This window comes from Trichomonas vaginalis, chromosome V, assembly GCF_026262505.1.
Source record: "Trichomonas vaginalis G3 chromosome V, whole genome shotgun sequence".
Taxonomy (NCBI): Eukaryota; Parabasalia; order Trichomonadida; family Trichomonadidae; genus Trichomonas; species Trichomonas vaginalis.
The window spans coordinates 21249697-21264046 of record NC_067207.1 but is presented as its reverse complement, the minus strand read 5'-3'; the positions used below and the strand labels follow the sequence as shown (position 1 = coordinate 21264046).

The following is a 14350-nucleotide window of genomic DNA, read 5'->3' as shown; positions in this document are numbered from 1 at the left end:
TGGTTTTGGTTTATCTTCAGTTTTTGGTTTCTCTTCTTCTATCGGTTTTTCGTCACTTTTCGGTTCCTCTGACTTTACCTCACTTGCAGGAACAGTTGTGTCGTCAACATCTTCATAAATATCATATGCCATTTGTTTTTGTTTTCCTTTCAACTTTTTGTGTTTGTTGTAAAGTTTAGAATATTTCGACTCTAAGTCAATGAGATGTTCTATAATGAACTGTTCGTCAGTGAAGTAAACTTTTCCATCTGTTGTCTCGAAAGCTCCTTCAGACTTCAATATTTTATTTGTGAGAGTCTGTTTCTTTTTGAGATACTAGCCGTTCCATTTCTATGAAAAGTGACTTTATAGTTAGGGTTTGTATTTCCAGACCTGGCACTTTCTATTATTGAATTTTTCTCTTCATCTGTAAGTTCTTTGACAGGTTTTGACAATGGTTCTGAACTTTTTGTTTGTGGTGTCAAATCTACCGTTTCAACTTCTTCGGTCATTTCATCTCAGTAAAAAATTTAGTTTGGTTTGTTTTCAACTGGTTGTTTAGGTTTTTTAAGTCGGTCTAAAACTTCCTGAGGTATAGGAAGAACTTGACAAACACGTGGTTGTGTAACTGCTGGAAGCCGACAAATCCATCTTGAACCCATTTGTCTCAATGCTGTATTGTTCATTTCATCTCAGTAAAAAATTTTACATTCCCCACGTTTGAGGTGGTTGCGGTTGGTTATTGTTTACCCATTGTTGTGCATGGTTATATCCTCTGTTAAAGAATCTTTCACCTTGGTCCATATAGTGTCCTGCTTGGTTATAGTAGTCATTTGCTTTGTTATAATAGTTTCCTGCTTGTCTTCCTACATTGTCCATCCATCCTTGAACTTTTCCTCTTGTTTCAGGATTTGGAATAAGATTTGCTGCATCTCGTGCTACATCCCAACCTTTCTGTACAGTTTGTATAATAGGTTGTGCTTTCTCTTTAAGTATACCTAATGTACTCAAAATCTTCCTTCCAACTCCAAATACACCTCTGGCTATTGTTCCCACTGCGGGTAAAAATCTGGATGCAACTCCTGCTAATGCGCCAAATAAACCCATTTCTTACAGGGTAAAAAATGACGAATCCGAACAAGGACCCCTATGTTTCTAAGGCAACAAAGAAAGCACTCATGGTAAAAATCTTTAGTTCAACACCAAATGCTTGGTTTATGGATATCTTGGAAAACATTCCGAGGTATAGAGAAGATGGACCACCATACTGGCTAATATTTGTCGGTCAAAACACAAGATACTGTGAAGCCATACCATTACAGTCCAAAAATATTTTAGATATCTTAGCAGCTTTGACAATATTCGTTGACAAATACCATCCAACAAAACTGACATCTGACTGTGAAAGTTCTTTCAAATCAGATGATGTAAAAAACTATCTGCGTTCAAAAAATGTAAACCAATATTTCATTGTCGACCAAAACCATTCTGCTCTTGGTGTCATTGACAGTTGTATAAAAATCTTAAGAGACTTAAACCAACCACAAGGTGGTGAGGTAGATGAAATGTCATATGACGACAAATATAGACATTTCTCCATGGCAAAGATGAGACAAGTTTTAAATATTTACAATAACCGTAAACAAAAAGGTTTGGGAAACCACTCCCCCGAAGAAATGAAAAACAACCCTGACTTAGAGAAAGACTATATATTTAATAGTTTAGTCAAAAGAGACAAACAAGAAAGAATGCCAGGCTTCAAACTTAAGAAAGGTGACAAAGTAAAAATAGAAATACCTAAACGCGACCCATATGAAAATACTATTGACTATGACAACAATGGGAACCCGACAGGTACTCACCTTCGTGTTCGTAAAAATAGAAGAAAGTATACAAGAGAATATTATGAAGTTTTAGGCAAACATGGCAAAATGTACACACTGCAAGCAGAAGATAAAACTACTATTGTCAGACCTCGTTTCAAACTTGTCAAAGTTCAAGGTGGTATACTTTCAAAGACAGTTCCTAACAAATATAAGACAACTCCTGACGAATATGCTAAAGAAGTTGAAAATGACGACTAAGCAATTCTATACCATGCGTAAACTGTCATGTAAGGTGGCATGTATTCTTTACTTTGTCCCGTTGTTTGTGTATATCCTGAAACGAAATGTGTATGGTTTCCTTCTCCCTGAGTGTCATCCCAGTAACAATTTATAGCAAACTTAACGTCGTCTTTAACATCATATCCTTTACCTTTTGTCATTCCTGACCAATCCCAATATCTATGCCTATGCCAACCTGCTTGAGATGTACTTAAATCTATGTAGTGACTGTGTGCAGGTAAATTTTCACCTGAAATCGTTTTACTTCCACCTGTTTCCTTTGAAGAGTTTGCACAATACAAAAACCTGTCGACTATTTGTTCCCATGCCCCAACACCAAACATTACTTGAGGACCTCTTGCTTCCATAGATGTATAAATAGAACCTACTGGGTTCATTAAATCAAACATATGAGATAATATAGGATTGTCTCTTTTGAACTTAAAATATAGTGTAACTATTTCAGGTTTCTTCTGGTTTGTGTCAGAATATTTTTTATAATATAATCTTATGTTTTCAGGGTAGGTAAAATCTTGACTATAATATTTATTTCTGTCATCTTCATAATAGTATACTATTCTCGTTTTTTTTATTGCATTATATCTTTTATATCTATAAAAATCTAAATATAATGTTAGCTTTTGTTCATCTACATGTGGTGTTCTGACGTCATCTCCATAGTCATAATAATATGGTGCTGGAGCTGGGTCAGGCAATGTCATATCTGTCATTTCATAAACTCTTAAATATTTCTTTTGTTCGTCTCCATATAAGTTTAAGTAGCAGTTGTTGTCTAATGGAACTTTAACTTGTGTACCATCATTCTTTTTATAGCTTACATACATTTCATTGTTATTTTTCGGAATGAGTTTACACCGTGTACCATTTTCTAAGGACTGTACAAACTGCCATCTAAAATATTTATTTTCTTCATTGACAGAAAAGTCACCAACAATAGTTTCAATATTTTTTGTTCCTATCAAACTTTGGTATATTTCATTGACATATGTTTTATCTGCTTTATTTTCAAGGCTAACGTTTAAGTCTGTTATTTCAGAAGATGTATGTGTATGTCCAACGTCACTTTTCCTGTTTAAGGTTTCTTGTAAGTTTGTAATATTTGCAATGGTATGTGTATGTCCAACGGCACTTTTACTGTTTAAGGTTTCTTGTAAGTCTGTTATTTCAGAAGATGTATGTGTATGTCCAACGTCACTTTTCCTGTTTAAGGTTTCTTGTAAGTTTGTAATATTTGCAATGGTATGTGTATGTCCAACGCACTTTTACTGTTTAAGGTTTCTTGTAAGTCTGTTATTTCAGAAGATGTATGTGTATGTCCAACGTCACTTTTCCTGTTTAAGGTTTCTTGTAAGTTGTAATATTTGCAATGGTATGTGTATGTCCAACGGCACTTTTACTGTTTAAGGTTTCTTGTAAGTCTGTTATTTCAGATATAGAATGTGTATGAGTCTTTTTAGAATATTCGTTTTCAGCTCTTGTCACTTCACTTGACATTTTATTGTCAACATATGTTTTGTCTGCTAGTTCAGGATGAGTATGTTCTTTTGTTGCATAAGCATTGTTAGCTCTTTCTTCTTCTTTTGCTATTGCATCGTCTACATATTCTTTGTCAGCTTTGTTGTCAACATCCGTTTTCAAAAGAAGTTCATTTATAGGTTTCTCGTTTAAAGTTCCTTTTGTTGGATTTATACAAACAGTATGGTTCTTATTGTCTTGAAATAGAAACTCGTCTGTCATTGGGTTTATCGTCAGTTTTAAGTTTCCTTCTTTCAATGACTCAGATATCTTAGAATAGTTTGAAAAGTTTGTTGTGTTCTTATTTAGAGCTTGCAAAATGAGTTGTCGGTTGTGTTGTATTTCTCTCATAGACGCTGTTTCTTTCGACATTTTTATTCTAGATAAAATATGCTTCCAATAGAAAAAGAAAATTCTAGAGTTGCTACAACTAAACCATTAGATGAACTTTTTACTAATGTCGGTCAAAAGTTTGAGACAGAGACCGTAAAGCATGAAGGCTATCGTTTTGACTACCCATTAAGATGGCTAAGAGACCCATCTGTCACAAAAGCTATTGGCTTTCGTAGAATGAAGTTTGTGTCTGTAGAAGATAAAAGTTTTCCATTTATTGTAAGGTTTCATATAGATTATATATCTGAAGGGAAACGAAAAATGTGGGAAGAAATTGAGCTAATACAAGTTGACCTTTCATCTTCTCTACAGACTGCGTTAAAAAATATAGAAGATAAAATAAATTCATGTTATGCAAAATATGCTGATGAATATGCAAATACCGAGAGCACACTTTATGTGAGAATTGTATATGACAAACAAAATTCACAAGTGTCATTTCAAATCTACGAAGACAATCCAAAGAAAGACGAACAAATATATACAGAATTCACTGCAATGTCATGGTATTATTTGCAAAGAATGTTAAATCAGAAAGTCGAACTTCCTTTAGCAAATATTTACAGTCGATATGCAAGAGATGAACTATATTTATTTAAAGATGTTTTCGACCCAGCTGCTATTATTGTTCATGCTTCATTTTCTGGCGCCCAAAACTCTTTCTTATGCTTGGCAAATGACTTTTACGAAAAACCTACAAAGTTATACGAACCACCAAGTGGAAGTATTTCAGACTTTCAAGTATGGTTTACAACAGATGGAAGAAAAAGAATAATTCCATTATACCATGCGTTTTACTTAGAACTTAGTTTCATATACAACTACTATCGAACGGTAAAAATATAATTTTTTAATACGGTTGAGGTGTTGGATTTGGTTGCCAACTAGACTGTGGTGCAGGTTCAGGCTGTTGTATAACAGGAGCTTGTTCTTCTGGTTCAGGGTCTTTAGGTATAATATCAACGAACTGACCTACTCTTTTACCAATATTTTTGACTCCGTTCCAAATTCCTCTTCCTACGGTTTTTATTCCATTCCATATACCTCTTCCAACATTTCGAAAAGAAGTTTCCTATCTTACTGAAGAAACCCATTTTACTATATGTAAAAATCTAATGTCCGCCTAGTCTCTTACGTTTCTGTTGAGTTCCATAGCAATTCTTTAACTGGAGCTCATACATTCTGTTTTCCTCTGGTAGAAAACATATTCTGGTCAACTCCTGTGTTTGCGTCATCTGCATAAAGTTGTTTTATATCCCACTTCAGGGTTTGTATAAAACTCTTTCCATCTCATATTTGCATACCATGGTGGTAAGCCTAACGCAGCGTCATTTGACATGGCAGTTTGCATTTGTACATCTGTTGGCACTTGACCATAGTTTGCCATTGCAGTTTGTATTCTAACTTCATTTGGAATATTCTCTGGTTTGGTTGTCCAGGTTGCTGTGCATTCGCTAAGTTCTGTGCGTCCATTTAATATTAGATAAAAATATCTCTTACGAGTACATTATACTGAACATTTGCAGGCATTGGTTCATCTTCATATTCTCTATATCTTTCTGCCACGTCAAATAAGTAAATGACACAATGGAAAAAACCTAAAACAAGTAGTCCTATTTCAAACCACATTTACTTACTAGTAAAATTTCTTTGTTATGACACTTTCTCCAGTTTATAGGACCTCTCTCATATTCTATCTTATCGTATCTAAACTCATAGTCATGTATGTCCTCTAACCATCTCATGACACTTTCCAAACCACTTTTATCGGATGTAAAGTAAAAGCATGGATGGTTATGTAAAACGTCTAAAGTTTCTAAAGAGTCTCTCAAAGTCCAGTCTACTTGGTATTGAAAATCCCATGTGTTATAGAACGGCGGGTCCACTATAAAGAAAACATTTTCCTTGTCTTTATATTTTTCATACAACTCTGTCCAATGACATCTCACAAACTCTATACCCTCAATATATTTTTCTATGTTCTCTTTGAAAACATTTGTATAGTTAAGATATAAAACTTTTGACATAAGTGTTTCAATGTCATGAACTCTTATAGCACCACTATATAATAGTCTAGCAGATATACTATCCCAGTCTATATATATTCTGCTTTTTTCAAAACCTCTCTCACAATATTTTTTCTTATCTAATGGTATACGTTCCATCTTACCTATAGGTATCTTTTCTTTTAACTCTTTCAATATTTTGTTTGTGTCTGGAATATGTTTGAGACGGTCCATATAGTTGTCGAAGTCATTGCATATAATCTTTGAGTCAGGAAATATTGTATGGCACAAATGGGATATATAGAAACTTCCACCGAACAAATCTACAAATGTTAGACCATTCGGTAGTTTCTTAAGTTCTCTCAATATAATATCTTTACATTTACTCTTATTTCCAAAGAAGGGTAACGGTGGTTTTGTAAAATTCATTTTATATATATAATAAAAATGTTTTTTCCTGAAAAGTGACAGATGTTTATATGGCACTTCTTCGTAAAGACTTTGTTGAGATTTCTTCGTAAATGAGTGTAAATGACCCAAAAATATATTTTAGGGTAGAAGGGTATATCTACCCCGTTTTCTACCCTCTTTTCTACCCTCTTGAATTTTCATGAATTTCTTCGTAAAGACTTTGTCAAGACTTCTTCGTAAAGAACTTTGTTAAGACTTCTTCGTAAAGACTTTGTTGAGACTTCTTCGTAAAGACTTTGTTGAGACTTCTTCGTAAAGACTTTGTCAAGACTTCATCGTAAAGACTTTGTTGAGACTTCTTCGTAAATGACCCTAGTAGTATATTTTTGGTGTAAATTTTCATGAAAATTCAAGAGGGTAGAAAAGAGGGGTAGAAAACGGGGTAGATATACCCTTCTACCCTAAAATATATTTTTGGTGTAAATTTCATGAAAATTCAAGAGGGAGAAATGAGGGTAGAAAACGGGGTAGATATACCCTTCTACCCTAAAATATATTTTTGGTGTAAATTTCATGAAAATTCAAGAGGGTAGAAATGAGGGTAGAAAAACGGGGTAGATATACCCTTCTACCCTAAAATATATTTTTATTGAATTCTGTATAAAATTCTGAGTAAAATGACAGATGTTTATATGACCCTTACTTGTCCGGTTTATAGGACCTCTCTCATATTCTATCTTGTCGTAAATAAAACTCACAGTCATGTATGTCCTCTAAACTTCATTTATACTAAACATCTTCGGGGCTAGAAGGCACGAAGTGCCTGGAAGCCCCACTACCTTTTTTTTTTTTTTTTTTTTTTTTTTTATTTAATTAAAAATGTATTTAAAAAGGAGTAAATCTATATATTTTATGTAAAAATCAAATAAGTAAATCGAACAATTTGTAATAGGAAAATCACTTGGTGAGATAAATATTAATTATAAAAAAATATAGAAAATAATATGAGCGCTTGAAACTATTTTGTGTAAATGGTTTTTGCTGATCAGCTGATAGAAAATGAAGATAATAATTTTATATAATTTTTCTATTGAGATTCTACATTAAGTTGGCTCTGCTCTTTATTATGAAACTCTGATGTAAGGATTTTGCGGACATTTTCGACTTGAGAAATAATATCCAATTCTGGTAAGAAATTAGAATTCGGATTTGCATGACATGACATTAAATGTGAATTCATCTGCTTATCGTAATTTGATTGGTTGAAAGAATCTATCGCATCAAGGCTTTGATTGGTTTCTTCAATATTATCAATTGGATCCATGTTTATTGGTGTATCTTCATCTGTACTATTGTTATAAATTTGAGGGCTTGTAGGAAAATAAAGATCATTGTCATCCATGAAAATGTATGAGAAATACAAATAAAAAAAATGAACTAATTTCCAACTTGGTTTTATATTATTCGTTAAAAACGATGTTTATCACTTGTACATAGTTAACAGTCACAAATATGATGTTTATTTAAAAATTAATAATTGTTCCGTCTGCTCTTTTCAATTGAATATAATTGAGAGACATTACGGGTAATATACTAAATTGAGAGACATTACGGGTAATATACTTTTGAAATAATGATTTTGCTAGATGATTCAAAATAGTGTGAATCTCTTTACTGTTCTTTAAATAGAATATTTTCCAATTAATGAACATAACAAGAAGACTTTTGACAAAAATTGTCGATATATCGATTTTTTAATTTATATATAAGCAGTTGTTACGGTACTCACAAATTATAACACATAGGCTATTTGTGCTATATCATATACAGACGCATAGATATTAGTTTAGCAACAATAATTAAAAATCATTCATATTAAAAGATATAAACATAATGTGAGAGGTATTTCTGATATTATTGTATGCCTGCATTCGTTTGGTCATGACCATTATGGTGAAGCATCACAGAATTTATTATCATAGATCTATTTTATAATAAATTTGTATATTTCTACGAAGGAAATTCTTATATTACTTGTGTACTCTCAAATATATTGTGGCATTACAGTTACAAAACCCAAACTTGAAATGAGAATGAAAAAATATTTCTGGAAAGCTTGGTTCGTTGGACTTATAAGCTCCTTTTAATGTCAAATTATGTGTGTTGTGCTTTCTGTAACTTACAAAGCATCTGCTCATTTATTTGGTTAACATTCCATTCAATAAAATTTGAATTGTTAGTAACGTCAAATTTTAAAAATGTAAGAAATTTATTTCTCAAATATGTATCCCTTGAATAATGATTTGGAAATTTTTGACCTTTTAAATTTTTACAAAAGTCAACTTGGATCTAAAACTTTAAATTATTAGTTAATTCCGATATTATATTGCACTTGGGAAATATGACCCCCGAAAATTGAGAGAGCTGCTCAATTTTTTTATTCAAAATTTTCTGTCAATCATAATGGCAAAGGTAAGCCTAGAGCTCCTAAAATATATTTCCGCTGGTATTATATGGATTACCACGCTTTTAGGCAATGCAATGCCAATGTGCATCAGAGCTATCAAGTGGCAATCGCGACTTGAAGCTCTGGCAGGCGGAGTTTTTCTTGGTGCCGGTTTAGCGCATTTGCTTGCAGATTCATTCGAAGAACTTGGAGACAAAATCAATTATCCTCTTGCACCTGCCGTTGCTATATCTACATTCGTTTTATTGACTGCAGTTGAATTATTTTCATACGGTGAACATGATGAAGAATTTCAGATAGGAGAAGGTCACCACCATCATCAACATTTCCATGATAAAAATGTTCCTCCAAGTTCACTTGAAGATAATCTTTTAGTTTCAAATCCAATCGAAGAGAAAGTCCCAGAAATGTTTGGTGAAACGAACTCAAATCTTACAGTCCCAATGATCTCACTTTACATCATTATGGACATTCATTCTGTTATTGAAGGCCTCGCATTAGGAATCATGAAAACAATGGATGGTGTCATTGCCATCTTTTGCCCAATTGTTGGTCACAAGCCAGTCGAAGCATTTGCGCTATCTTTGATCATTTTGAAAGATAGACCAAAGAAATGGCTATTTTGGTTCTTTGTTATTGTTTATACATTAATGACTCCGGCAGGATTAATCACAGGTATCATTATTACAAAACTTGTAGAAAATCAAATCGTTATGGGCGTTATCGCTGCGTTTTCCGCTGGAACTTTCTTATTCGTTGGCTGCCACGAATGGGCTGAGATGTTTGAGCACAAGACAGAATGGAACTGTGCTGAAAAGACATGGCATTTCATGATGTTCTTAATCGGAGTTTTATGTATGCTTTCGATTGCCATTGTTGAAACTCTCAATCCAGAAGATAAATAAGCATAACTGTAATATAGATAACTAGCAGAACGTATATTAGTGTATGATAAAATACAATTCTTTACTTAGAAAATTGATAAAATTATAAAACTTTGATTTTCTATTCCAAATCTTTCGAATTTACTTTGATCTACAACGGCGAATACTAAATTAATCATATTAAAAGTTTATATCAATAAATATCTTTGATGAAAATTATTTGCTTAAATCAAACCTTCTCATTATGTTTTATTTCAATATTTTTGGCTGTATTGGTATTTCTTCATATTGATATGAGCAATCTTTATAAATCATTTTATTCAAGAGATATTTGAAGGTTAATAGCTGATCAAAATAGTATAATTATTAATTCTTCCGAGAAAAACCTATGAATTTTTCTGATAAAAAGATAGTTCTTGAATTAATATAAATTTATTTGAAAATTAAGTTATTTGATGAGTGAATTCGTAATAAGATAATCAATGATGGAAGAATTTTAACTTTATGAAACTAAAGAACGATATGCTAATTAAAATACAATAAAATTCAAACTCTTTAGAAGTCAGCGAACTCTTCCTGAGCAGAGAGTTGCTTTGCGAGGTCGATCAGCGGTGGAATGTACTTCTGTTCGCAGGCCATCTTGATGAACGGGTGTTCGAGGAGTTCTGCAGCTGAAGGACGCATTGCTGGGTTTCTTTGCAAGCAGCGGTTGAGGAAGTCGATGAATTCCGGTGAACGGACTTCCTTGTTCGAGATTTCTGGGATACCACGTGAAACAATGAGGAAAAGTGCACGCATTGGAGGTTCTGTAACGTACGGTGGTTCACCTTCAGCGAGTTCACGGCAGAGGATACCGAGAGACCAGATATCAACGGCGAAACCATAAGGGAAAGCTTGAATTAATTCAGGAGCCATCCAATAAGGTGTTCCGACAATAGATTTACGCTTATCGGCAGTTGCTGTCAATTGTGCAGTATAACCGAAGTCGGCAAGTTTGACTTTTCCTGTTTCTGAAAGGAGAACGTTATCAGTCTTGATATCACGGTGAATCTTGTTCTGTGCGTGCATGTATTTGAGGGCGAGAAGGATATCGCGTGCGAAATAGGCAATATGTGGCTCTTGGCAGTCGCAAAATGTGGCAACATTTGTTAATGCGCCTCCATCCATGTATTCCATGATGATCCAGAGTGTGTTGCCTACTCTGTATGCATCGTAGAATTTAACGATATGGTCATCTTGCATAGAATACATTAATCTTGTTTCATCGAGCAAATTCTTTTCATTCTTTTCATTAAGAAGCATTTCTTTGACAGCAACCTTTCTGCCATGATACATAGCTGTGTATACTGTGCAGGTACTGCCTTCATCAAGTTTTTGCATGTCAATGAGCAAAAATCTTGGATCTGTATTCTTAACGACAGTTTCAAGCGGTGGAAGTACTGTAGGTGTTGCTGGAACAGATGGCTGTTGGTCCAAAACTGCTTGATTGTTGTTGAAGAAATTAAGAACATTGACAGTGTTTTCTGGATGTGCAACGGCTTCTTCCTTTGTGATACCACTGCCCTTAAGCAATTTTTCGAATTCAGGTGGGAGACCAACGAATCCATTTTCACTATCCATTGTAACATGAATTTTATGTTCAACATCTGTTGGCTTTGAAATCCTTAACTTGTTCTTGGATATTTGCTCTGGAAGCATGCTGGAATCATAACTGTTATCATCTAATATAGTTCCTGTCGAAGCAATAGGAATGGCAGATAACATAGAACGTGGGATATTTTGATAAGTTCCTGTTGAATCTAATGTAACATGAACATGCTTTTTCACATCGAATGGATCAGAGATCTCTACTTCTTTGGCTACACGACCTTTCTGACCGCTCATGTAGATTTATTGAAAATTATTTGAGAGGATGGGCTATCATCCTCACATTGAATTCACTTCATAAATAATTTTGGTTATGTAGATAATTTATTTCCAAACAAAAATATCAAAAATAATCATTCCGATTGGATTTTAGAGTAAGAGATTTGGATCCCTGGAGAACGGCATTAAAAATGATAAGTGTTATATATTCCAAAAATTTCTACTAAATAATATACTTTTGGATTTATTGTTTTTGTTATCAGGCGTTATTGGATAAACTCGTAGCTGAACTGTGATTATATATCGAATAGACGGCTAGAAATAGGTTTCCAGAAAGCTCGATATATGAGTATTGAATCGGATGAATCTAATAAAAGGTTGAATGATATTGAATACAATGAAAATATACATACCTATGAGTATAATAAAAAAATTGGGAGGTGGAAATTATACATCTCAATAAAACATTATATTTCGTATCTTAAATATTTTTAAAATCTTTTATTATATAAAAACAATTTTATAACTTTATACATCAAGCCATTGGGCAATAGGAGTTCTTCTATCTGAGTTTTGGTCAACTAAAATTTCAGCAAATATGCATTCTTCTGGATCTCCTTGCTTAATTACTGAGCATGGCAAATAGCAACGTGATATATTGTTGCAATTATTAACTTCTTCAACCAATTGTCTGCTTTCTTCAGTTTGCAATTGAGGTAATTCTTTTGGAATGTTTTCAAATGAATCAACACCAAATGCATTAACAATGTAATCCCTATCTGTTGCAGGAGATACCCAAATGACAACTCTATCGTACATGTGTGCCAAGAAAACCGTTCCTTTTTCAAAAGCACTGTTATCTAATTTGAGTTCATCGGTTTTTGATGGATACATTGCAAGAAGCCTTGGATAGTGCTTCAAAACGAAATTAACGATATTAATTGATCTATAGAATATTGCATCGCATATTCTATTATCACTCTTCATAATGATGGCCAGCATTTTTGAGTAACAGAAAGAATGCATGAGATAATTAACTGATGGATATAAAATGTTTCTGTTTCTCATTTTCTTCATTCTTTCTTTAAGATCTTTAATGGCTTCTGTTTGTGCTTCAACAATCATCTTGAAGACAGTAGATTTGGCGATGAGAAGTGATAACGACATCTGATCAACGTTCTTTATAACAGCTGCTGCATTTTGTGTGGTAGGTATGGCAAAAGTGAAAACTCTGACCATTCTCATTTTATCTTTCGTTGTATACAAAAGAGCGGCTTGGAAAATGGCATTCCTTACACATAAGGACTCTTCAACTTCTATCTCATAAGTGACAGCATGTTGTGGATTCAAAATAGGGAACCATATTAATTCTCCACTTTGAATTGAAAAATTTCCATGTTGACGAGTAATTTTCACTCCTTTTTGGGCTCTTAATTTCAAAGAACATGAATAAAGATAATCATTATTAATAGTTTTGTAAATATCAATATACATCATCTTGCTGTAATCGTCTTCGTCAATTTTGTAAAAGTGAACTTCCCCGCCCGTTAGACCAGATGGAACTCCTATAGTAGCAAGATCGAGATTGAAGTCTTTCCAAACACAACAGAACAGATAGACACTGATATTGCATCTACTGAGCTGGAATCCGATATCTCTGTAGAAACTTGAGTCTTTTCCTGGATTTAATTTCAGTATTTCGATTTCTTTCGTCTTTGTCGTGATATATCTTGGTTCAAGTTTATGCGGACCTTCAAGAGGACGACAACACATGCCAGCTATAATGATTCCACCTGTCAGTTTCATGATTCTCGTGCATACTTCTAATGCTGAACCATAACTATTGCCAACAGAAGTTGGTTTCCTAGTAAGGATAGAATCCAATGCATTATTAAATGAATCTCTGCATTCTGCAAGCATGGTTGGCATTGGAAGAGGAAAATCTAAGTCTGATAAATCTGGAAGTGTTAATTCTTCTTTTTTATCGAAATCAAAGATTGATATTGTGTTTGTTGAAACAATTAATGTAACTCTTGTGCTATCATCGAGCTGAGAAATCGATGTTTTGACACTTTCAACGAAATTATAAATAAAACCTGAGTCAAATGCGTACATTCCAGCATCAACTATGATGCAAAATGTTGGAGTAAAGTATGGATTACTTATATAATTCCTTGGCGCTAACATTTCGTAAACTTGATTTGCTATCTCAGGAAAATTATTTAATGAGCCATGAGATCTGATTATATCTTCGTTTACATGAACAATTTCGTCGCAAATTGGGCATTTGTATGATTTTCCGTCGGTAAGTAATTTAATATAAGGAGAAAGATATGCTGCACATTTAGAACATCGATGTATGCTAGATTTTGAGTAATCTATAACTGAAATGTCTGAAACCAATGCTGGATTTATTGTAATTCCAAGTGGAATTTCAACTTTATCGTATGTTTCTTTGTCAATAGGTATTGCCATAGAGACAGGTCTGAAATAAGGAGGATAAAAACAAGAAAATTCTTCATTTCTCGGCATTTCTAAAACTGTTTTTGTTTCCCAAGGCATTAAATCCTGATTTTGAGATTGTTGTTGTGGCTGATTTGTTTGGACAGCATAAAAAGCTCTTCTGTTCTGAAATGGTTGTTGCTGCTGACCACCCTCATTATTCATCAAATTTGGAAATAAAAATTTTGATAGTGTTTAATA

General features: G+C 33.5%; 9 protein-coding genes and 1 pseudogene across 10 annotated transcripts, besides 1 other annotated feature; 3 read left to right on the top strand and 7 right to left on the bottom strand.

Annotated features, from left to right (window-relative positions):
* Positions 1–7300: part of a mobile genetic element that runs on past the window's edge.
* TVAGG3_0377080 (uncharacterized protein) lies at positions 510–665 on the bottom strand (the record flags this gene model as incomplete). Its single annotated transcript, XM_051231954.1, has 1 exon — positions 510–665. The coding sequence occupies one exon, from the start codon at positions 663–665 to the stop codon at positions 510–512; it is 156 nt and encodes a 51-aa protein (XP_051101684.1).
* TVAGG3_0377070 (uncharacterized protein) lies at positions 685–1086 on the bottom strand (the record flags this gene model as incomplete). The annotated part of the gene is made up of 1 exon (XM_051231953.1): positions 685–1086. The coding sequence occupies one exon, from the start codon at positions 1084–1086 to the stop codon at positions 685–687; it is 402 nt and encodes a 133-aa protein (XP_051101683.1).
* On the top strand, positions 1197–1827 carry TVAGG3_0377060 (uncharacterized protein; the record flags this gene model as incomplete). The annotated part of the gene is made up of 1 exon (XM_051231952.1): positions 1197–1827. A coding segment is annotated over one exon (631 nt), but the record flags the coding sequence as incomplete, so codon positions are not given.
* On the bottom strand, positions 2060–2245 carry TVAGG3_0377050 (phage tail repeat-like family; the record flags this gene model as incomplete). Its single annotated transcript, XM_051231951.1, has 1 exon — positions 2060–2245. The coding sequence occupies one exon, from the start codon at positions 2243–2245 to the stop codon at positions 2060–2062; it is 186 nt and encodes a 61-aa protein (XP_051101681.1).
* Positions 2697–3992, bottom strand: TVAGG3_0377040 (annotated as a pseudogene). Its single transcript has one exon. A coding segment is annotated over exon 1 (1296 nt).
* TVAGG3_0377030 (uncharacterized protein) lies at positions 4011–4859 on the top strand (the record flags this gene model as incomplete). Its single annotated transcript, XM_051231950.1, has 1 exon — positions 4011–4859. The coding sequence occupies one exon, from the start codon at positions 4011–4013 to the stop codon at positions 4857–4859; it is 849 nt and encodes a 282-aa protein (XP_051101680.1).
* Positions 7301–7325: 25 nt separating the features above from the next.
* On the bottom strand, positions 7326–8043 carry TVAGG3_0377010 (uncharacterized protein; the record flags this gene model as incomplete). Its single annotated transcript, XM_001328832.1, has 1 exon — positions 7518–7832. The coding sequence occupies one exon, from the start codon at positions 7830–7832 to the stop codon at positions 7518–7520; it is 315 nt and encodes a 104-aa protein (XP_001328867.1).
* An 852-nt stretch (positions 8044–8895) lies between these two features.
* On the top strand, positions 8896–9936 carry TVAGG3_0377000 (zinc ion transmembrane transporter protein; the record flags this gene model as incomplete). Its single annotated transcript, XM_001328831.2, has 1 exon — positions 8978–9802. One exon carries the CDS (start codon positions 8978–8980, stop codon positions 9800–9802), a length of 825 nt encoding a protein of 274 aa, XP_001328866.1.
* Positions 9937–9940: 4 nt separating this feature from the next.
* On the bottom strand, positions 9941–11697 carry TVAGG3_0376990 (serine/threonine-protein kinase TAO family; the record flags this gene model as incomplete). The annotated part of the gene is made up of 1 exon (XM_001328830.2): positions 10337–11665. The coding sequence occupies one exon, from the start codon at positions 11663–11665 to the stop codon at positions 10337–10339; it is 1329 nt and encodes a 442-aa protein (XP_001328865.1).
* Positions 11698–12096: 399 nt separating this feature from the next.
* TVAGG3_0376980 (ER to Golgi vesicle-mediated transport) lies at positions 12097–14323 on the bottom strand (the record flags this gene model as incomplete). The annotated part of the gene is made up of 1 exon (XM_001328829.1): positions 12176–14314. The coding sequence occupies one exon, from the start codon at positions 14312–14314 to the stop codon at positions 12176–12178; it is 2139 nt and encodes a 712-aa protein (XP_001328864.1).
* Positions 14324–14350: the final 27 nt, after the last annotated feature.